General features: G+C 37.7%; 1 protein-coding gene across 1 annotated transcript in view; it reads right to left on the reverse strand.

The window, feature by feature from the left end:
• Positions 1-14,064, reverse strand: part of LOC111155023 (DNA polymerase theta) — a 133,027-nt gene extending 118,963 nt beyond the window's left edge. The window contains exons 1-5 of the mRNA XM_022515036.1: positions 13,884-14,064; positions 13,254-13,433; positions 10,994-11,124; positions 9,420-9,576; positions 7,688-7,796 (exon numbers count right to left, since the gene is read on the reverse strand). Of these exons, the coding sequence (XP_022370744.1) occupies positions 7,688-7,796; positions 9,420-9,576; positions 10,994-11,124; positions 13,254-13,433; positions 13,884-14,064 (758 nt within the window). The remainder of the gene's footprint in view (positions 1-7,687; positions 7,797-9,419; positions 9,577-10,993; positions 11,125-13,253; positions 13,434-13,883) is intronic.
• Between the last annotated feature and the right edge of the window lie 9,014 nt (positions 14,065-23,078).

Consider the following 23,078-nt stretch of genomic DNA (forward strand, 5'->3'; position numbering starts at 1 on the left):
TCTCCGATTGACTTATTTCGCTAAGCATGATACCCTCTAGTTCCATCCACGTCGTCGCGAATGGCAAGATTTCATTTCTTTTGATGGCTGCATAGTATTCCATTGTGTATATATACCACATCTTCTTTATCCATTCGTCTGTTGATGGACATCTAGGTTCTTTCCAGAGTTTGGCTATTGTAGACATTGCTGCTATAAACATTCGGGTGCACATGCCCCTTAAGATCACTACGTTTGTATCTTTAGGGTAAATACCCAGTAGTGCAATTGCTGGGTCATAGGGTAGTTCTATTTTCAACATTTTGAGAAACCTCCATGCTGTTTTCCAGAGTGGTTGCACCAGCTTGCATTCCCACCAACAGTGTAGGAGGGTTCCCCTTTCTCCGCATCCTCGCCAGCATCTGTCATTTCCTGACTTGTTAATTTTAGCCATTCTGACTGGTGTGAGGTGATATCTCATTGTGGTTTTGATTTGTATTTCCCTGATGCCGAGTGATATGGAGCACTTTTTCATGTGTCTGTTGGCCATCTGGATGTCTTCTTTGCAGAAACGTCTGTTCATGTCTTCTGCCCATTTCTTGGTTGGATTATTTGTTCTTTGGGTGTTGAGTTTGCTAAGTTCTTTATAGATTTTGGACACTAGCCCTTTATCTGATATGTCGTTTGCAAATATCTTCTCCCATTCTGTCAGTTGTCTTCCGGTTTTGTTAACTGTTTCCTTTGCTGTGCAAAAGCTTTTGATCTTGATAAAATCCCAATAGTTCATTTTTGCCCTTGCTTCCCTTGCCTTTGGCGATGTTCCCAGGAAGATGTTGCTGCGGCTGAGGTCGAACAGGTTGCTGCCTGTGTTCTCCTCAAGGATTTGGATGGATTCCTTTCTCACATTGAGGTCCTTCATCCGTTTTGAGTCTATTTTTGTGTGTGGTGTAAGGAAATGATCCAATTTCATTTTTCTGCCTGTGGCTGTCCAATTTTCCCAACACCATTTATTGAAGAGGCTGTCTTTTTTCCATTGGACATTCTTTCCTGCTTTGTTGAAGATTAGTTGACCATAGAGTTGAGGGTCTATTTCTGGGCTCTCTATTCTGTTCCATTGATCTATGTGTCTGTTTTTGTGCCAGTACCATGCTGTCTTGATGATGACAGCTTTGTAATAGAGCTTGAAGTCTGGAATTGTGATGACACCAACTTTGGCTTTCTTTTTCAATATTCCTTTGTCTATTCCAGGTCTTTTCTGGCTCCATATAAATTTTAGGATTATTTGTTCCATTTCTTTGGAAAAAATGGATGGTACTTTGATAGGGATTGCATTAAATGTGTAGATTGCTTTAGGTAGCATAGACATTTTCACAATATTTATTCTTCCAATCCAGGAGCATGGAACATTTTTCCATTTCTTTGTGTCTTCCTCAATTTTTTCATGAGTACTTTATAGTTTTCTGTGTAAAGATTCTTAGCCTCTTTGGTTAGGTTTATTCCTAGGTATCTTATAGTTTTGGGTGCAATTGTAAATGGGATTGACTCCTTAATTTCTCTTTCTTCTATCTTGATGTTGGTGTAGAGAAATGCAACTGATTTCTGGGCATTGATTTTATATCCTGACACTTTACTGAATTCCTGTACAAGTTCTAGCAGTTTTGGAGTGGAGTCTTTTGGGTTTTCCACATATAGTATCATATCATCTGCAAAGAGTGATAGTTTGACTTCTTCTTTGCCGATTTGGATGCCTTTAATTTCCTTTTGTTGTCTGATTGCTGAGGCTAGCACTTCTAGTACTATGTTGAATAGCAGTGGTGATAATGGACATCCCTGCCGTGTTCCTGACCTTAGCGGAAAAGCTTTCAGTTTTTCTCCATTGAGAATGATATTTGCGGTGGGTTTTTCATAGATGGCTTTGATAATATTGAGGTATGTGCCCTCTATCCCTGCACTTTGAAGAGTTTTGATCAAGAAGGGATGCTGTTCTTTGTCAAATGCTTTTTCAGCATCTATTGAGGGTATCATATGGTTCTTGTTCTTTCTTTTATTAATGTGTTGTATCACATTGATTGATTTGCGGATGTTGAACCAACCTTGCAGCCCTGGAATAAATCCCACTTGGTCGGGGTGAATAATCCTTTTAATGTACTGTTGAATCCTATTGGCTAGTATTTTGGTGAGAATTTTCGCATCTGTGTTCATCAAAGATATTGGTCTGTAGTTCTCTTTTTTGATGGGATCCTTGTCTGGTTTTGGGATCAAGGGGATGCTGGCCTCATAAAATGAGTTTGGAAGTTTTCCTTCCATTTCTATTTTTTGGAACAGTTTCAGGAGAATAGGAATTAGTTCTTCTTTAAATGTTTGGTAGAATTCCCCCGGGAAGCCATCTGGTCCTGGGCTTTTGTTTGTTTGGAGGTTTTGGATGACTGTTTCAATCTCCTTACTGGTTATGGGTCTGGTCTGTTCAGGCTTTCTATTTCTTCCTGGTTCAGTTGTGGTAGTTTATATGTCTCTAGGAATGCATCCATTTCTTCCAGATTGTAAAATTTGTTTGTGTAGAGTTGCTCATAGTATGTTCTTATAATTGTCTGTATTTCTTTGGTATTAGTTGTGATCTCTCCTCTTTCATTCATGATTTTATTTATTTGGGTCCTTTCTCTTTTCTTTTTGATAAGTCTGGCCAGGGGTTTATCAATCTTATTAATTCTTTCAAAGAACCAGCTCCTAGTTTCATTGATTTGTTCTATTGGGGGTTTTTTTGTTTGTTTGTTTCTATTTCATTGATTTCTGCTCTGATCTTTATGATTTCTCTTCTCCTGCTGGGTCTAGGGTTTCTTTCTTGTTCTTTCTCCAGCTCCTTTAGGTGTAGAGTTAGGCTGTGTACCTGGGACCTTTCTTGTTTCTTGAGAAAGGCTTGTACCGCTATATATTTTCCTCTCAGGACTGCCTTTGTTGTGTCCCACAGATTTTGAACCGTTGTGTTTTCATTATCATTTGTTTCCATGAATTTTTTCAATTCTGCTTTAATTTCCTGGTTGACCCATTCATTCTTTAGAAGGATGCTGTTTAGTCTCCATGTATTTGGGTTCTTTCCAAATTTCCTCTTGTGATTGAGTTCTAGCTTCAGAGCATTGTGGTCTGAAAATACGCAGGGAATGACCCCAATCTTTTAATACCGGTTGAGACCTGATTTAGGACCGAGGATGTGATCTATTCTGGAGAATGTTCCGTGTGCACTAGAGAAGAATGTGTATTCTGTTGCTTTGGGGTGAAATGTTCTGAATATATCTGTGATGTCCATCTGGTCCAGTGTGTCATTTAAGGCCTTTATTTCCTTGTTGATCTTTTGCTTGGATGATATGTCCATTTCAGTGAGGGGAGTGTTAAAGTCCCCTACTATTATTATATTATTGTTGATGTGTTTCTTTGACTTTGTTATTAATTGGTTTATATAGCTGGCTGCTCCCATGTTAGGGGCATAGATATTTAAAATTGTTAGATCTTCTTGTTGGACAGATCCTTTGAGTATGATATAGTGTCCTTCCTCATCTCTTATTATAGTGTTTGGCTTAAAATCTAATTGATATGATATAAGGATTGCCACTCCTGCTTTCTTCTGATGTCCATTAGCATGGTAAATTCTTTTCCACCCCCTCACTTTAAATCTGGAGGTGTCTTCAGGTTTAAGATGAGTTTCTTGTAGGCAACATATAGATGGGTTTTGTTTTTTTATCCATTCTGATACCCTGTGTCTTTTGATTGGGGCATTTAGCCCATTAACATTCAGGGTAAATATTGAGAGATATGAATTTAGTGCCATTGTATTGCCTGTAAGGTGACTGTTACTGTATATTGTCTCTGTTCCTTTCTGATCTACTACTTTTAGGCTCTCTCTTTGCTTAGAGGACCCCTTTCAATATTTCCTGTAGAGCTGGTTTGGTGTTTGCAAATTCTTTCAGTTTTTGTTTGTCCTGGAAGCTTTTAATCTCTCCTTCTATTTTCAATGATAGCCTAGCTGGATATAGTATTCTTGGCTGCATGTTTTTCTCGTTTAGTACTCTGAATATATCATGCCAGCTCTTTCTGGCCTGCCAGGTCTCTGTGGATAAGTCTGCTGCCAATCTAATATTTTTACCATTGTATGTTACAGACTTCTTTTCCCGGGCTGCTTTCAGGATTTTCTCTTTGTCCCTAAGACTTGTAAATTTTACTATTAGGTGACGGGGTGTGGACCTATTCTTATTGATTTTGAGGGGGGTTCTCTGAACCTCCTGGATTTTGATGCTTGTTCCCTTTGCCATATTGGGGAAATTCTCTCCAATAATTCTCTCCAATATACCTTCTGCTCCCCTCTCCCTTTCTTCTTCTTCTGGAATCCCAATTATTCTAATGTTGTTTCGTCTTATGGTGTCACTTATCTCTCGAATTCTCCCCTCGTGGTCCAGTAGTTGTTTGTCCCTCTTTTGCTCAGCTTCTTTATTCTCTGTCATTAGGTCTTATATATCGCTCATTCTTTCTTCGCCTCATTTATCCTAGCAGTGAGAGCCTCCATTTTTGATTGCACCTCATTGATAGCTTTTTTTATTTCAACTTGGTTAGATTTTAGTTCTTTTATTTTTCCAGAAAGGGCTTTTATATCTTCCAAGAGGGTTTCTCTAATATCTTCCATGCCTTTTTCAAGCCCGGCTAGAACCTTGAGAATCATCATTCTGAACTCTAGATCTGACATATTACCAATGTCTGTATTGATTAGGTCCCTAGCCTTTGGTACTGCCTCTTGTTCTTTTTTTTTTTTTTTTTTTGGTGGTGAATTTTTCCACCTTGTCATTTTGTCCAGATAAGAGTATATGAAAGAGCAAGTAAAATACTAAAAGGGTGGCAACAACCCCAAGAAAATATGCTTTAACCAAATCAGAAGAGATCCCAAATCGTGAGGGGGGAGAAAGGGGATAAAAAGAGGTTCAGAAAGGAAAAAAAAAAAAAAAAGAAAGAAACAATTAAAAAAAGAAAATGAATAAAGAAAAAATATAAAAAAGAAATATATATATATATATATATATATATATATATATATATTAGATAAACTAGTTAAAAATGTTAAAAAGAAAAGTGTAAAAGTTAAAAAAAATTTGGCAGAAGAAGAGAAAAAATAATTGAAAAAGAAAAAAAATTAAATTAACTGCAAGGCTAAAGAATCATGGGGAGAAAGCCATGAGTTCCGTGCTTTGCTTTCTCCTCCTCTGGAATTCCGCTGCTCTCCTTGGTATTGAACCTGCACTCCTTGGTAGGTGAATTTGGTCCTGGCTGGATTTCTTGTTGATCTTCTGGGGGAGGGGCCTGTTGTAGTGATTCTCAAGTGTCTATGCCCAGGCGGAATTGCACCACCCTTACCAGGGGCCGGGCTGAGTAATCCCCTCGGGTTTGCTTTCGGGAGCTTTTGTTCCCTGAGCGCTTTCTGTAGAGTTCCGGAGGACGGGAATGAAGTTGCGGCCTCCCAGTCTCCGGCCCAGAGGAGCTGAGAGCCCAGGGCCCCACTCCTCAGTGCACTCTCAGAGAACAGCGCCCAATTACTCCCATCACCCTGGCCTCTGGCCGTGCTCCGAGCTGACCGAGCCTGCGACCGTTTCAAGGTAACCCCGAGCTGAGAGCTCACTCCTCGGCTCTGTCTCTGTAGCCGGCTTCCCCGTTCTAATACCTGTAAGCTCTGCGACACTCAGACACCCCCGATCCTTCTGTGACCCTGCGGGACCTGAGACCGCGCTGACCCCGCCTGGGCTTCACCCCCGTTAAGCCTCTGGAGCGATGTCCCTCAGCGGAACAGACTTTTAAAAGTCCTGATTTTGTGCTCTGTTGCTCCACCGCTTGCTGGGAGCCGGCCCCTCCCCCAGCGGTCTATCTTCCCGTCTCTTTGGATTCACTTCTCCGCCAGTCCTACCTTTCAGAAAGTGGTTGATTTTCTGTTTCTAGAATTGCTGTTCTTCTCTTCGATCTCCCGTTGGATTTGTAGGTGTTTGCAATCTTTAGATAAGCTATCTAGCTGATCTCCTGCTACCTGAAGTAGTCTCAGCCTGCTACTTCTCCGCCATCTTGACTCCTCCCTCCTACACTTATTTTTTAGTGTAATTCCATTTTTCAGAGAATATATTTTAAAATACTTAAATCCTTTCAAATGTATTGCTTTATGGCCCAAGATATAGTGAAGTTTTATTATGCACCCTGAAAAGAACATATATTCTGCTTTTATTTGGTAATTCTTCTACATACATCCATTTGGTCAAATTTGTTACTTGCATTAGTCTTATATTCTATATCCCTACTGACCTGGTATATTAACAATTATCTCTATGTTTTCTTATATACTGAAAAAGAGGTGTTAAATCTCCCTAAACTGAAATATAAGAGCTCCCAGATTGAAAGAATCTATTGTACACCCAACACAATGAACAAAAATGAAACAAGAAGACACATCGGTGTGAAATTTCACAACACTGAGAAAGAAAAGGAGCCCCTAAAATCTCCCAGAGTGAATTAAAAAATTTTATACAAAGAATAAAGGATAAGCATCATAAAATCTTGACTTCTATACCCGGGCAATCTATGAATAATCATAAGGCATTTTCAGATATGCAAACTTTCAAAAAAAAAAAATCAAGAATAGACTATACACTAAAATAAAGTAGAATTCCTGGAAGATGTCCCCACCAAAATGAGGAAGTAAATCAAGAAAAAAAAAATGTTCTCTAAAAAAGGGGGACACTGACCCAAGCATAAAGCAATAGGAATTAATGATAAAGAAAGATCCTAAAATAAGTACTATGCAGCTCATATATAGTTTACCCACCTATCCAGATTGGAATAATTCAGAAGTCTTTCGGAGAAACTTCAAAAAGATGAATTTGGTAGAATAGCAAATGTGTTGAAACATATTGGATGGAGATTTACATAAATGGGAAAAAGGCTGGGGATCAATCAGTGAAAAGGACATAGCAAACCAAGCCATCAAACAAAAAAGATATTAACTTCAGAGAAAAAAAAGTTATTTTGAAGATAAAAGTAATCATAATATACCACATGCTTCAGTTGGCAAAGGCATTTATATAGCCATAACAGTCTAACATTAAATATTGATCTGATAAAAATTATGATATAACAGTATTTGGAGAATGGGAAGATTATGAGAGGACAAAGAGAGACTGTGGGGTCAAGTGGGAGGAGATTGGGTAGGGTGAGTAAAGATTTTAAAGAAGAGCTAGGTCTTCATCTTTCATAATAAGTAGTATATAATGTGTAAAACTAAAAATACAGTGGCTACATTTAGAAATAACATTGTAAATAATTTTTTTAAAAGCTGTTAGAGTTGAAAGTAGTTGCCTCTGGGAAGGAGGAGATAAATGTTATTTTTCAAAATTAGTCTTGCTTGCTTAAATAGAATGATGTATAACTTGCAAAAACAAAAACTGGATTTTTAAAAATTTTATCATAAAAATGAACAACCCGAAATTTTAAAATGTTATAAAAATCATCTAAAATCACTCTCAATCTTAACTACTTCTTTTGGAACAAAAATGAACTGCTGTACCTGAGTTTGTTCTAAATAGGTATTATTGTCCTTCTTTAATTTATTTAATTCGTACTTACTATGCACTTTTGCAAACACTTCCTTAGCACTGCTTAGAATATCAGGAACTCAGTTATTTCAGGTACTCACCAAGATGCTGACTTGTGAGTAATGTAGCAAATCTTAGTGAGTAAAAGTTCCAGCAGATACCCTCGGTGAGAGTCTCCCAGCATATGCAATTCATCCACAACCACCATTCCTAAAGAGATTGTCCAGATACCAGGTTTCACAAAATTTAACAATTTCAATAAAAATTTTAAAAGACTCAGCATCTTATATAGTAAGTAGCTGTCATTACTACAATATATTGCAGGTGATACAAATTTCTAACCATAAAACAAAAATCAAATTTCACATAATGGACAATCTTTTCTCAAGACATTTCAGACATCTTAAGTGGTCCAACTATACTGTATTCTGGATCTAAAAATCAAGGATTAGCTAACTTAGAGGAAACTGCCTCTCATTACTCAGATACTTCTATATTGGCAACTTTGTATAAATATATGTACAATGAGACATCAAATACACCTAAGATATTCAGTGTATTGACTTTTCTATGGGGTAAAACAACCAGGGCAACCAACCATACTGATGTTAGAAAGTTGCTTAGAACAACAAAATCAGATGAAGAAGAAAGAAATTATTTTAAGGATGTTTTTGTTTGATGATAATAGGCTAGTGAATCACCCCACTACAAAACATAAATATGTTTGTATACCAGAATCCTCTTCTCCACTACTTGGAGAATCAAACCAGTCTATGCACTTGGAATAATGCTCAAGAAGTACTGAAAATTTAGTACCAACCAAGGCCTTCTTTAAACATAGCCATAAGATTATGGTTTTCACAGGCACTGGTATCCCCCCACCCCCAACTAACCCTCACCACCTAAATTAAGATCTTTCAAACCCATTTCCTAATGGCACATGATACTCCTTTTCCTCATCAGTAAGCTATCTGAAAAGTTATTTCAGAGTTTATTCACTCAGTCAGTCATTCAAAAACAATCTGTGCCAGGCACTGTGTTAGGTATATTGGATATCACATTTTATAAGATTCTATTGCAATCTTTGAGATATTTAAAATCCAATGGGGTCACAAGTGATAAGATAATTCTGATACAAACTGATGGAATTTGATTTCTCTCTCTAAGCTTTAAAGAGCAGAGCCATGTCTTATTAAGTTTTGATTTCATTTCCCACTCCCACTCTACCCAGTTTTACCAATTAAGTTCATCAGGATCTCAATGAGTAGCTAACTGATATTCTTGCTCCTTTTGCTGATGCTACAACTATTCTATTCCTGTTGCTACCTCTACATAGACTTTCCTAAGTGGTTAAAAAGAAAAAAAAGCATTAAGGTAAAAAGCCTTCACAGAGCTCCAAAGGAACAAATGTCAGTTTCTATAGCTTCATACCACTTCTCTGCTAAATGGTAACCTCCAAGTAAAGACCAAATCTAGCTATCCTGGCACCAGAATATGATAATGAATACACACTAACTGCAGATATGGCAGAACCAGCTCCAGCATGCTTCCTTCTATTCCCAGTAATGTTCAGACAGAAAAGAAGCAATGAGAAATGACTTGAGGGCTCAAGGATATTCCTCTGTGTTTTGTAAAGTGCAAACATACAGGGAAATAGTCAATAGCAGCAAGCAGGATATAAAACTTTTTTTTTTTTTTAAACACAGAGTTCCTAACATTACAGATGCCAATTCTCAATAAGAAAAAAATGGGACCTATAGAAATCATAACAGCCATTTCATTCCTTCAAAAAATAGCAACAGAAAATATTTGCTTATTTCCTACTTTTCTTACCTAAAAGATCCATCTTATTTTCCTCTATGAGGCGATTGATCAGACCATTGGCTCTCTCAATTGTGCAGACAGCAATATCCAAGGAAGAGAAATGCCCTGTCGGAGAGGCACTGCCCATATAACCATCCACATTTATGCCTACTTCCTGAAACAGACTCTGAATTGAGCAAAAAGGAATAATACAAGTAAAAATACTTGAAATTCATGAATTATAGATTGGTTCTATCCCAGAATACAGACATAAGTATCTAAAGATATTTACTAGATTAATGTTGATTGTTCCTGGCCAGGACACACTGGTTTTTGTTCTGTTTTGTTTTTAGAATCACATGAGAAAAATATGAAGTTTAGAACTGACAAAACACAGAACAGAGATTTTCTGTTAAGACAGAGTCAAATAGAAGTATGCCATTTTAACGATTACATTTATAAAGCACTTCCAAGAGTTACAGAAATTAAAACTGGAAAAAAAAATAAAGCACTCAATTTTTAATCTAATAAACAAGCAAGAAACTAGCTCTGTTTTTAAACACAAATGTAACACTTTAATGAATAAATTTATACTTCATGAAAAAATTATTCTTACTATCCCACAATCTTTTATACAATAGAAGTTTTCAAAAGTCAAATGCAGTGGGACCTTGATGTTAATTTTTTTTTTTTTTTTTTTTTTGTAGTTTTACTTGTAACTAACATACCTTCTCAATAAAAAGGATCCTTTCATCATTTTGTTACTTTGGTCTAAGTTGAGAGGATGTTACCATGTAGGACCAGCTTTGTTGGCTATTTGGCCTCTGAAATAACTGTTAAAAAGATTTATAGAACCATAGAACTTTAGAGCTGTTCATTCAGTAAAATGTTTCTGAGTGTCATTGCGTTAACCCATAATATTAGGGTTAAAGTCCTTTTTACCAATGAAAATACTAAGGTCCAGGAGATTATGTGCCTGGCCTGAAGACATAGTTAATGGCAAAACTGGGACTAGAACCCAGATTTTTTGGAATACCAGTTTAATAGTCTTGCCATTCCAACACATTTTTTCACTGCAGAAATCACAACAGTAAATGTATTTTATTTAATGTAACACTGTAGTTGTAAAAACGCCTTAAAAACCAGGGAGTATCATACTAATGAAAAATGTTATTATTCATTTTTGCAGAACAAAGCACAGGCCTGAAGTTTTATCTAAGCACCAATGGATCTGGTTCTTCTTCCCCCAACTACTCCCAGATGGCCCTCAAGATAGGATATGCATCCTTAAACACTCTTTCCTTTCCATGCTTCATTCTAATCCTGCTATTCAGTTAAAATGCTGTTTTTTAATTTATATGTTTATTTACTAATTGAAGTATTCTGTTTATTTCCTAAGGAAAAGTTTATAAATTTTAACACAACTTTCAATTACTCTTTTGATTTAATGACCCTTTCTCCTTTTATATAAATAATAAAAAAGTTTATCTTCATCAATGGCCAACTTTTAAAGCTGCTTTGGGATGCAACAAAAGAAACTTTTATTAACACAGCTGCCAGTAATAGATCTTATTACAATAATGTTCTTAGTATAAGAACATTACCTGAAGATAGTATTTCTTCTCTTTAGCCACAGAGACAAAGGGCAAAATAAACAAAGCTTTCTTCCGCATTTCCAAAACTCGCTTCAACATAAGTAATTCAGCAACAAGAGTCTTCCCAGCACTAGTAGGAGCTAAAACATGTTATTCCACAGGTTATTACAAAAAGAATATTTGACAAATTGTATTAATAAATGTTTTAAACCAAATTCAGTAACTGCAGAGCCTTAGACTAACCTATCATTAAGGCCCCTACTAGCAACTGAAAACTTTGTTCACTTAAACGTCCCTGACTTCAAACCAGTGTTCTAGAGAGCCTCACACTGAAAAGAGAATTCTTTTTTTTTTTTAAAGATTTTATTTATTTGACAGAGAGAGATCACAAGTAGACAGAGAGGCAGGCAAAGAGAGAGAGAGAGAGGGAAGCAGGCTCCCCGCTGAGCAGAGAGCCCGATGCGGGACTCGAACCCAGGACCCTGAGATCATGACCTGAGCCGAAGGCAGCGGCTTAACCCACTGAGCCACCCAGGCGCCCTGAAAACAGAGAATTCTTAAACAAATCCTTTTATGAACAATAAATGATAAACACTGAGTCCCTAGCTTGTATCTAATGATCCTTTCCTTTAAGTACTGAATGATTAAAAGCCCTGCTTTGAGGAAGGAGATAAACAAGTTTAATATATTGTGGTAAAAACCATGATAGAAGTTGAGAGAGAAGAGCTATAATGAAGTTTATGGAAAGGAAACACAACTTGGGAGAAGAGAAGGGAAGAGGAAAGGAATGCCAAGCAAAAGAAACAGCATGTGCAAAGGCTAAGCCTGCTAAGTTCAAAGGATGGTAATTTAGTAAACCTGAAATAAAACCAGGAAGAGTTAGAGAAGAGATATGAACAAGTCACATGAAAAAGAATTTTATAATCCCACCATGTAAGGAATTTAGAATTTATCCTGAAAGCAATGAAGAGTGACTAGTGAGTTCTATAAAAAGGTGTGTTAAGATCATATTTGTACTTTATAAAGATCACTTTGCAAGCAGGGCAGAACAAAACCAAAGAAAAAATATAAACTAGTTATAAGGCTATTGCATAATCTAGAAGATGAGCATAGTCTACAAGAAAGAGGATAGTGAACTAGGTAGTGTACCTAAAAAGAGAGAGTAGTCAGAATTAAAACATTTGGGTGGCTCAGTCGGTGGGGTATTTGACTCTTGATTTCCACTCAGGGCATGATCTCGGGGCATGAGCGTGAAGCCCTGTCTGGCTCCACACTCAGGGAGGAGTCTTATTCTCTCCCCCTCTCCCCTTTCTGCCCCTCCCTGCACACTCACGCTCTCATGTGTGTGTGCTCTCTCTCTCTTAAATAAATAAATCTAAAAAAAAAAAAAAGATATTTGAGATACACTGGACATGGTGATTAACTGATGTAAGCTGGTGACCAGAAATATGAATGACACTCGAGTTTTGGTTTAAGCAGTTGAAACGGTCAGGCCATTCTACCACTACTACCAGTTACAGTGTACTTTCTATATGCCAACAACTCTTCTAAGCATTCTCTCATGTTTTCTATTAATAAGCTATTAATTATCATAGGCATTAACTGTAACAATTTTCAAACCCAACCAATCTGACTCTACAGCCTGAATTTATTATTAGTAGTAAGAACTATCTGCCGAAGACATAATGAAAACTCTGGATGACTCACAACTTCAAAAAAAACTGACACAAAGAAAGCACATCTTATCAAATGATAAGGTCTAAAGTCAGTGAGTAAAAATGTTAAAAAGTATGAATGTCAGAGTTACCCCTGAAAGCCTATGTAAGTCTTCTACTTGGTAAATTACATATGGTTTTGTGTATACATCCCCGTACAAGATGGTCAATTTATAAATACGTAATGTATAATGTTCACACACTGTAAAGCAACTGAGATCAACCAGGGGAAGAGCACATGTACATTTCCCTTGCACTTTCATCCTGGAACATGTTTGTTGAGAGGAAAAGCAAGCAGAATAGTTCTCTTTAAACTGTCTGCTTTTTTGCTCCCCACCCTCACCATAATGGAATTGGCATAACTTAAATATGCATATGATGAGACTCCACTTTTCATATTTTAAGGCTTTCTCTAGTTATAAATCACTGTTTCATTCACTTTTTAACTACCCCTTAAGTACTGCCTTTTAAACTACTTCATAACTACCTCAAGGGTATCCTTCATATTCATGTCATAAAGTAGTACAGAAATTAATGTGCACAAATTTGAATACCTGAATAGACTAAATTCTTTCCTTCCAGGACTTGTCCCAGCAAAAGGCACTCTGCCTGCCATTCAAACATCTTTTTTACACCCAAACTGTGATATTTCTCCAGAACCGCTACAGGAAGTCCCCAGTTTGCCAACAGCAACTTGTCTAGTTGATCGTCAGGAATTGTCTGCTTGCATTCCCCTTTCAGGAAAGAAAGAAAAAAAAAATTAGTAGTTGAACCTAATTCTAATATATGACTTCAGTAGTCTTCCACTGTGTTTTGGGGTTCCTATGTGTTGCACTGAGGCTATATAAAGCATATGCAGACATAAAGCACTTCCAGTATAAGGCTCTGGATGGAATACTGGGCGTGAGCCTCCGATAGGTGACTAGATTTGGCCAACTAGAAAGTTGTTTCTGCAAAGGTCGAAAGACTCACAAACCAGTTGAATATTACTACCAGGCTGTCGCCCAATCCGCACGTCCATGTCCTAACAGAAAGTGACCTGCCACGCTAGGCCAGTGTCACAAACTGAGAAGGGGAGTAGAAGTTCAGTGGGCTGTGCAAACACACAAGCTCTGTGCTGAAACTACACCTCCCCATACTGGGCTGCCCACCTCACCCGCGGACCCCCGAGTGCCTGGGAGTACCTGCAGCTGCGGCCGGCGGGCGGCCGCGGTCCTTCAAGCAGCATCCCAGGCCCGGGGGCGGACTCAACACGGGCCCCGAGTGAAGCAGGAGGCTGTCACTGCCGTCACCGCCACTTCCTGAGAAGGAGTCCGAGCTTGATGCTGAACGCCGCCGTTTCCCACTCCAGCGCGGAAGATTCATCGCGAATTCTTCTCGGCGATTCAGGGAAAGCCGCAGTGCCAGCGTCCTTCCGCTCCGGAGAAACCGGGCCTGGTGACAGGTGCAGCCACCATCTTCCCGCCTCGGCTTTCAAACTCTGGCCTCCCAGCCCGCCCCGGAACCATAGAGTTTTCAGTGGTGAGAGTAACCCGAGAATCATAGAATCGTGGGGAAAGAGCGGCTCCAGTGGTGTCTTCGACCTCCAGACTTTGACCACATTTGGAGGTTAGCGTTAGAGAAAACAAGCGGCACCTAGATAAGGGGTTGAGGGCGGAGGGAACGACTCTGTATGCATAATCTACATTTATAATCAGCCTGGCCTAAGCACTTTCTTTTTTGTCCATTTCTTGCGTGAATAGCAAGATTTGTTAACTTCATAGGTTGCCCGTAATTGGTAGCTCAGGGAAGTAACCTTCTTAACAAATTGGTATTAAAAAATTATTATAGATTATGCGTGCAAGTACATATAGTACAAGTCTGGGAAATAGCATTTGAGAATCAGTTCTGTGAAAACCTGATTTTATTTTTAAAATGTGCTGAATGGCAATATTCTAAAATTCCACAAGATGGAGACATTACTCCATGAAGGAAACATTTTTCCTCGTTCATGCTATGCCCTGCGTTCGTTCATTCAACCATTTATTGAGCACCTTCTGTGTACCAGCCATCTGGGTAAATGGCAGGAATATGGCATGAAATGGTTTCTGCTCTCAAAGAGAAAAAGAGTAGAGAAGGAGACAGACATTAAATTAATTAATAATTTTAAATTGTACTAACCTTCAGGCAAAAATGAACAGTGCTATCAAAGAAGCGGAAGGACTCCTAATTTACATTGTAGTCATGGAAGAACTTCCTGAGATGCTGTATAGCATAGAGGTCAAGAGTGAAATTCAGGAGCCAGCAGTCTAGGTTTGAAGACTTAATAGCTGTGGTTTTGGGCAACTTGCTTAACCCCTTTGGGCTTCCTTTTTTGCATGTATATGATAGAGATAATTAAAAAAAAAAAAACTGGTTATTATGAGTACTAAAAAAAGTCAATGTGTGTAGAGTGCTTAGAAGAGTGCCCTTCACCGGGCGCCTGGGTGGCGCCTTTGGCTTTGGCTCAGGTCATGACCCCAGGGTCCTTGGATAGAGCTCTGCATCAAGCCCCGCATGGGGCTCTCTGCTCAGCAGGGAGCCTATTTACCCCTCTCACTGCCTGCCTCTCTGCCTACTTGTGATCTCTCTCTGTGTCAAATAAATAAATAAATAAAATCTTAAAAAAAAAAAAAGAATAGTGCCCTCCACATAATAAAAGAAAGTGATATTTAAGCATCCTAATACTGCTTCCATTGTAAATCCAGCGTTTTAAGGGAAAATAACAAACAAACAAAAAAACTCTCACAAATCTCACACTATTTTTATTGCGTGAACTATGATCAGATGAGGAAAATATTTAGAAAGGAAATGCAAGGAAAAGTTTATGTCATCCCAGTAAAAAGCCTAGAGAATATTTCCAAATTCCCAGTTTATTTCAAACATTCAACATGTTTCTAACTTAAAAAAAAAAAAAACTTAGAAAAATGGAGAAAAGAAAGCTACTTTTCAAAAATTTTTAAAAATTTTGTTACAGTAACAGGTATTGTAATAATTAATGCTAATACACCAGAAGTATTTCCCATCTTTTAATTGTGTCTGAGCTTGTGTTCCTTGGGATTTTACATGTGGTAATTCTTCAAGGTCTGAGTTAAAATCTTTCAGAGGAGGTGCCTGGTTGGCACAATTGGTAGAATATGTGACTCTTGATCTCCCAGTCATGAGTTTGAGCTCCATTGTGTTTACTTAAAAATAAGGGTTTACTTAAAAAATAAATAAATAAAACAAATAAAATCTTACAGAAGAAAAATACGTGGATGTATTTCCTCCAGTTACCTGAGAGACATACTAATTCTGGGCCAATTTAAACTGAATCTCTGGGTCAAAGTTTTTTAAAAATAGAGAAGTAGTAAAATGACACTAGACAGATTTGGACAAGCTTCCAGCCTTACCATCTCAATCTGCAGATCAGTTATTTCTCTGCTTTACTTAGAGTGCTGCCCTTCTTGGGTTTTAGCTTTGTATTTTTTAGATCTTACCTCTCACCTGTTGGGAGTCCCAGACTCCTATCGCCCAGAATACATAATCCATTAAAATCCACACTAAACCACCAGGGATCAGCAGACATCGCTATGGTAAACTTTGGTTTTAATGCTTCACCTACTCTTTTAGAATGTTTGATTATTTGATTGACATTTCTGTCCTACAAGGAGTTCTTTGACTTTTACCAGTTTTTTTTTAATTTTTACCAGTTTAGTCACGAATGTTTTAAAAAGTATTTGTTACATAACATCCAGAATGTTTAGAAATGTGTGTTGCACTAGAAGTGGTTTCTTGTTCAGCCTAATATTGCTAGAAACAAGCAAAGGAAACTCAAATAACAGTAGATATACATTCAAATATGTCATCTGATTATTTTATTAAGTTTGCACAAATAATAGTGATTTTTCTATTGAAAATGCAGAGGTTGTATAGAAAAATAAAATTTATTCAAACTACCTTTGGGAATTGACTAAAACAAAGTCTAGAATCTACCACACTGAAGAAATTCTGAGCTTCTCACATGAATGGAGGCGATTTGTAAAAAAAGAAAGAACCAGAAAATAATACAAGATCAGAAATGGGATGCAAGTGGTGCTAATTGGAGTTAATGTGCTTAGAAAAAAAGGACATGCTAATTAAGAGGATTTTCCACTTGAAGTTCGGTGGTTCTAAATTGAACAAGTGCAGTGGCTGCACCTGAGAATTCCCTGGGGAGCTTTAAAACTACTGTCCTAATCTTAGAGATTCTGATGTAATTGGTCTGGGTGTAATTTGGGGAGCTGCAAACTTTAATTCAGGCAGCTTCCATGAGAAAGTCTTAATACGAGGCTTAAATCAACAAGAAACTCTGGAAAAGACCTATTTCTCCACAGTGTCCCAAAGAACTAGTAGAAATAGCTTGCTTACGACAGGGATAGAAGCAAAATTGAAATAACCTCGAAGGTCCAGGTTAAACATCAAAAAGCCATCTTAAAGGTGATTAAAACTAAACTGTGAATCCCTGAAAGAGACTAAATTACTAGAATATGTAAATACAAAACCTGTAACTTCCAAATTTATATATAGACTGTTCTCCCACTTCTCACATGGCAATACTGTTGATTGCTTGTGTAGTAAATACCCAGCAGACACTGTGAGGAAGGGAGATAAGCAGTAAAACTGGGAATCCTCAGGGTATGATTTTTGGAGAAAATCAAGGGCATCTTTCCTGCTTTGGTGTAGGGTAGAGGATGCAGGCCTAGTGAGGTTGAATTTGTGTTCCTGTCTTCTTTTTGCATTTCCCCATTGCCTCTTTCCCTAATTCTCTCTCCTCATTTTCATTTCATTTGCTTTTCTAGTCTTCCCTTTCTGCTTACATTTAATCACCATGAAGATAGCTCCTGTGCATAATACATAATGTAAAATTTTATTTTTAATAAACCCATAATCCTCCATGGAAAGACTTCTTTTATGATAAAGGGGATCTTACACTTTAATTCTCAGGTTAATAAAATGGCCACTAAAGTGACTCATAGGTGTCCTTAAGTGTAATTTTTATTATATATTATACAATCTTTTCAGCATGAATTTCTAAATAAATATATTTCAGGATTCCATCTCATTCTTTCCTAAGGTAAGACCAATTTACACAGATCACATCTACACTGCACATTTTGATGGTGTGCACAGCCTTGGTTATGTCAATGGCAATCCTAAAGGACAAGGACACATAGATATTCCTCCCCTGTATCACCTCACCGGCAAGGGCAAAGCAAGAGTGTTTCTTTTGGTTCAACAATGTCATGAGTATCTCATCATCTGCCAGACTCCAAACATGATGGAAAATCTCTGGAGGATATGACTTGGTTTGGACCATTTTCTAAGGCAAGAGACACATTGTTGAAGGGTAGGTGTTTTAGTCAGTTCAGGCTGCTATAACCAAATACAAAGATAACAGAAGTGGTTTTCTCACAGTTCTGGATACTGGAAGTCCAAGGCCAGAATGCCAGCATGTTTGGCTTCTGATTAGAGACCTCTTCTGGGCTGCAGAGTGCTAATTTCTAGTTGTATCCTCACATAGCAGAAAGAGAAAGAGAGAGCTTAAGCCCTCTAGGGCCCCTTTCATAAGGAAATTAACCCCATTCATGAGCTGTCTATAATCTAATTTCCTCCCAAAAACCCCACCTCCAAATACGGTCACATTGAAGTTTAGGATTTCAACATATGGGTTTGGAGGGAACACATTCAGTCCATAACAGAAGGTAACATGTCCCCTATTCAATACGAAAATTACATGACTCAGTCCAATACAGCAGGCCAGGCAGCTAATCTAGAGGCAGACGGGTTTGAACTCCAGAGCCACCATTTTCTAGCACTTTGACCTTAGACAAAACTAACTTTTTACAACCTCAGTTTTCCTTTTCTAAAGTTGAATTCATAAAGATGCCTCTATCACAGCTTGTGGCAAGAATTATATATGTAGTGCTTAGTATCACACTTGGTATTTAATAAGCATCCAATAATTGATAGATATGATTAATCTTCCTCTGAGGTATATTTAACATAGAAAACCCTAGAATCAATGGGAAGTCTAGCTGTTTGAGACAAAAACAAGTTGTAATATTCAGATTTACTATTATTTTTGATGAGCAAGTTTTCTCAAACCTTGGAGAGCTGAATGCTATTCCCTCTTCTTAAAGCACTTTTATCCATTTCTTCACTTGAAGGGTTTCTACGTACTCTTCAGAGCTTGGCTTAAATGACACTTCCTCAAAAAGAAGCCTTTTCTGACTCTAATAGGACCATGAATTTTGTTTTTCCTGAGATTTTGACAGAGAGATGGATATTTGACAGAGAGATGGAGAGACAGCACAAGCAAGGGGAGCAGCAGGCAGAGGGAGAAGCAGGCTCTCCCAGGACCCTGGAATCATGACCTGAGCCGAAGGCAGATGTTTAACCAACTGAGCCACCCAGGTGCCTCGAGGATCCTGAATTTTCTTATTACTCCACTTACCTATGCTTGAGCATCACTCTGTAATTACTGTCTTCCACACTAGATATAAGTTCCGTAGAGTCAGAGATCATTTCTACTAAGATTGACTCTGCATATCCTGCTGGTGACAATTGAAGGCTTCTCAAGCATTCCTTTCCTAAATCTTTACTGCAGGTTTTTGAGAGAGTTAATCATCTTATCTAATTGTATCAATCACTGATGGAGAAATGTTCAAGTCTCCAAATAAAATTGTGGTTTTGTCTATTTTTCCTCTCAGTTCTATCAGTTTTTGCTTCATATATTTGTTGTCTGGTATATACACATTTAAGATGACTAGTTCTTAGGAGATTAACCTTTTTATCTTTATGTAATGTCCTTCTCTGTCCTTGGTGATTTGCTTTGTTCTATAATTTGTCTAATATTAAGATAGGCACTCCAAATTTCTTCTAGTTAATGTTTGCATTTTATCTTTCATCCTTTTATTTTCAACCTACTTATATAATTACATTTGAAATTACTTTATTGTATTAATTTGTAATATTATACATTCATATATTATATATAGATATAATCTTTATAACATAATAAATTATAATTAATTACATACTTTATATAATTTCTTAATATATTATTATATTGTATGTTATACATATATCTTATCAAAGTCAACCGATATTGACATTTTGAGTGAATTGTAGAAGCTTTATCCCTTTTATGTTCCTTTACCCTTCTCCATTTATAATTGTGTTAAATATTTTCTCTATATTAATTGAGAACCACACTAAAAAGTATTATAATTTTTGCTTCAAACATCAAACAAAACTCAAGAGAAAGAAATGTATTGTGCTTACCTATAAGTTTATCTCTGTTCCTTCTGACTTCTTAGTCTTCCAAAAGTCCTTTTTTTCATTTCCTTTTGGTTTCAAGAACTTCCTCTAGCCCTTCTTTTAGGGTAGCTCTGCTGGTAACAAATTCTCTTTGTCTTCCTACATCTGTAAATGTCTTTAATTCCCCTTCAATAATGTGTCATTTCTCTCTGACTACTTTCAGGACCAAATCTGTCTGGTTTTCACAAGACTGACTATGATATGTCTTTGCATGAATTTCTTTGGGTTTAATCCATCTGAGTTTTGGTCAGCTTTTTCAACTTATAGGTTATGGTTTTTTGTAGATTTTTGCCAAATGCTGGAAATTTTTAGTCATTATTTTTTTTTAATCCTTTTCAGTCTTCCTGCCAACTCTCTTCTTCTGGGACTTGGGTGATAGAAATGTTAGATCTTTACTGTCTGACAGGTCCCTAAGGTTCTGTTCATTTCTTCCCAGGCTATTTTTTCTTTGTTGTTGAGATTGCATAGCTTTTATTGTTTAATTTCACTGATTCTTTCTTCTGTCTTCTCCATTTTTCTCTTGGGCCTATCCATCGAGTTTTCTTTCTTTTGGTTGTATTTTTTGGGGGAAGGGGGTTCTAAATTTTTCATTTAGTTCTCCTTTATATTTATATTTATATATATTTCATTCAACTAATATTTCATTTAGTTCTTCTTTATATTTATATTTATATATATTTCATTCAACTAATATTTCATTTAGTTCTTCTTTATATTTATTTATATATATTTTTAGTCTTCCTATTTCTTTTCTGAAACTATTTTTTTTTTCATTTGTTTCAAGAGTATATCTAACTGCTTGTTGAAGGATTTTTATGTCAGCTGCCTCAAAATTCCTGTCAGATAATTTGACACGTGTGTCATCTCAGTGTTGGCATTTGTTGATTGTCTCACTTAGTATGAGATCTCCCTGGTTCTTGGTAAGACATGATTTTCACTTAAAACTTAGACATTTTGTTTGTTGTGTTATAAGACTCAGGAGTTTATTTAAATCTTGTATTTTAGAAGGCCTCCTCTAACACTGGGGTGGAAGTGGAAGTCCAGGCTCTCTACTCAGCCTCATAGAACACTGGGGGAAGGGGCATGGAAAAGGAAGGGAAGGGACTTATTACAACTGGGTGGGAGTAGACAATTAGGTTCCCCAGTAGGCTTCTGTTAATTCCATCCCGAATGAGGGGTGCTCCATATGTGGCCTCCATTGACACCTGTTGAGAGGGCTTGGAAGAAGGATTGCTACTATTGAGAAGTCATGAAAGTCTTCACTCTCTGCTAAGCCTCATCTGATACCACCCAGCAAGGATGGGGAGGAACACCTCATTAACACTGGGTAAGATTAGAACTCCAGGCTCCCCACTTGGTCTCAATTGACACTGTGTGGAAGGAGAGGTGCTTATTACACCCTACAGGGATGGAAGTCCTGGTCCACTTCAACCTTCTGTGATGCCTCCCAGGTGCAAAGAAGCTGGGGAGGCTATACATTTTTTACAATGTGGCAAAAGTGGAAGTCTAGGCTCTTCATTCAGCCTTTGATGGCCAGGGTAAAGGGGGGTTGTAGTTTTTTTGTAAAGAGCATATTGTCTAATTATCTTGCTTGGCTGCCCCTTTCCTCATCCTTCAATAGAGAGCAGGCTTTGGGGGGGGAATTTTTTTGGTCTGTGCCCATTGGATTTTGGAGTTGTTGGCTTTTCTTGTGTCCAATTTTGGATATATAAAGCAGAACAAAACAAAACCAGAATTCATAATAGTGAATTCTGGGGGGGACCCAGGTCCTTAGCTGGTCTGTCTTATCTCCACCTTAAAGAATCTTCTTATGATTGTTTATATGTAATATTCAGAGCTTAGGTTTTAGTTAGCGGAGAGACTAGGGAAAAATACACCTACTTCATCTTCCCGGAAGTAGAAGCCTGACTACACTCTTAACGATCTTTTTACAAACGGACATGTATAGTGTGTATTGTCATTGTCTTACTCAGATCCCTTTAACTAGGTAATTTACCCAATCCCCAGTTACCTGGATAACTCACAGCTGCCTCTTTCTCTGAGGAATTGCCCTGGGGCAAACAGGAGCTATCCAACTCTATCCTGTACACCCCCACACTGCTTCCTGCCAGGGCCAGAGTTGTGCCAATGTTGCACAATTGTGCTCTAAGGCTCCCACCATGAGAATGCAGCTAGTCTGCAACTGAGACCACACTCAAGATATTTACATTTTCTGATTTGTCCATCTTTCCTTTTATGGTTAACACTGTTGGAATATTTGCTATCTCCCATCCCTCCTCTTACCTCCCCACAAACTTTAACTGGTTTAATCATCTCTGATTCTTATCTTTTACTCTTTCCATTTTTAAAATTTGTTACTGTGATGTCAAGGTAGGCAGAGCTAATTTCAACTCACTTCAGCTCTGAGCCTCGATGACGTCATCGGAAAAGTGGCGGTAGTGCACCTGCCTCACACATCAGTGGAGGCTCTGCAAGGACACACACTTACAGTCACTGGTAGAGTGAAATCTAATGAGAAATCTAATGAGAAGCCATAGACAGTAGCAATTTTTTATCTGCATTTCCAGAGAATAGGTGGGTGGGGGCAGGGATGGGTAAACTAGGCGAAGGGGATTAAGAGTACACTTATCATGAGAAGCACTGAGTAATGTATAGAATTGTTGAATCACTACACTGTATACCTGAAACTAATATAGCACTGTATGTTAATTATACTGGAATTAAAAATAAATAAGTAAATAATTTTTGAAATTATACATCATTTTCTCTGTGTAAATACTACTTACAAGCCAGCCAGGAATTGTCTGCCCTCCTTTGGTCCATGGACCTTCCATCTTACCAGGAGGGGTCACCCCTCTTGACCTGGTTCAGTTCAGGGCACATCTCACTCCTTTCAACTACACTCTCCATGTCTTTCCCTTACCTTTCCCTTCCTTTCCCTTCCCTTTCTCTGCCACACCTTGGTTCCTCTTGCCATCGGACTCTATATAGAAAAATGCTCAAATCTTAGGTGAGACACT

This window comes from Enhydra lutris, unplaced genomic scaffold, assembly GCF_002288905.1.
Source record: "Enhydra lutris kenyoni isolate GAN:26980312 unplaced genomic scaffold, ASM228890v2 scaffoldscaffold39, whole genome shotgun sequence".
In the NCBI taxonomy this organism is placed as follows: domain Eukaryota; kingdom Metazoa; phylum Chordata; class Mammalia; order Carnivora; family Mustelidae; genus Enhydra; species Enhydra lutris.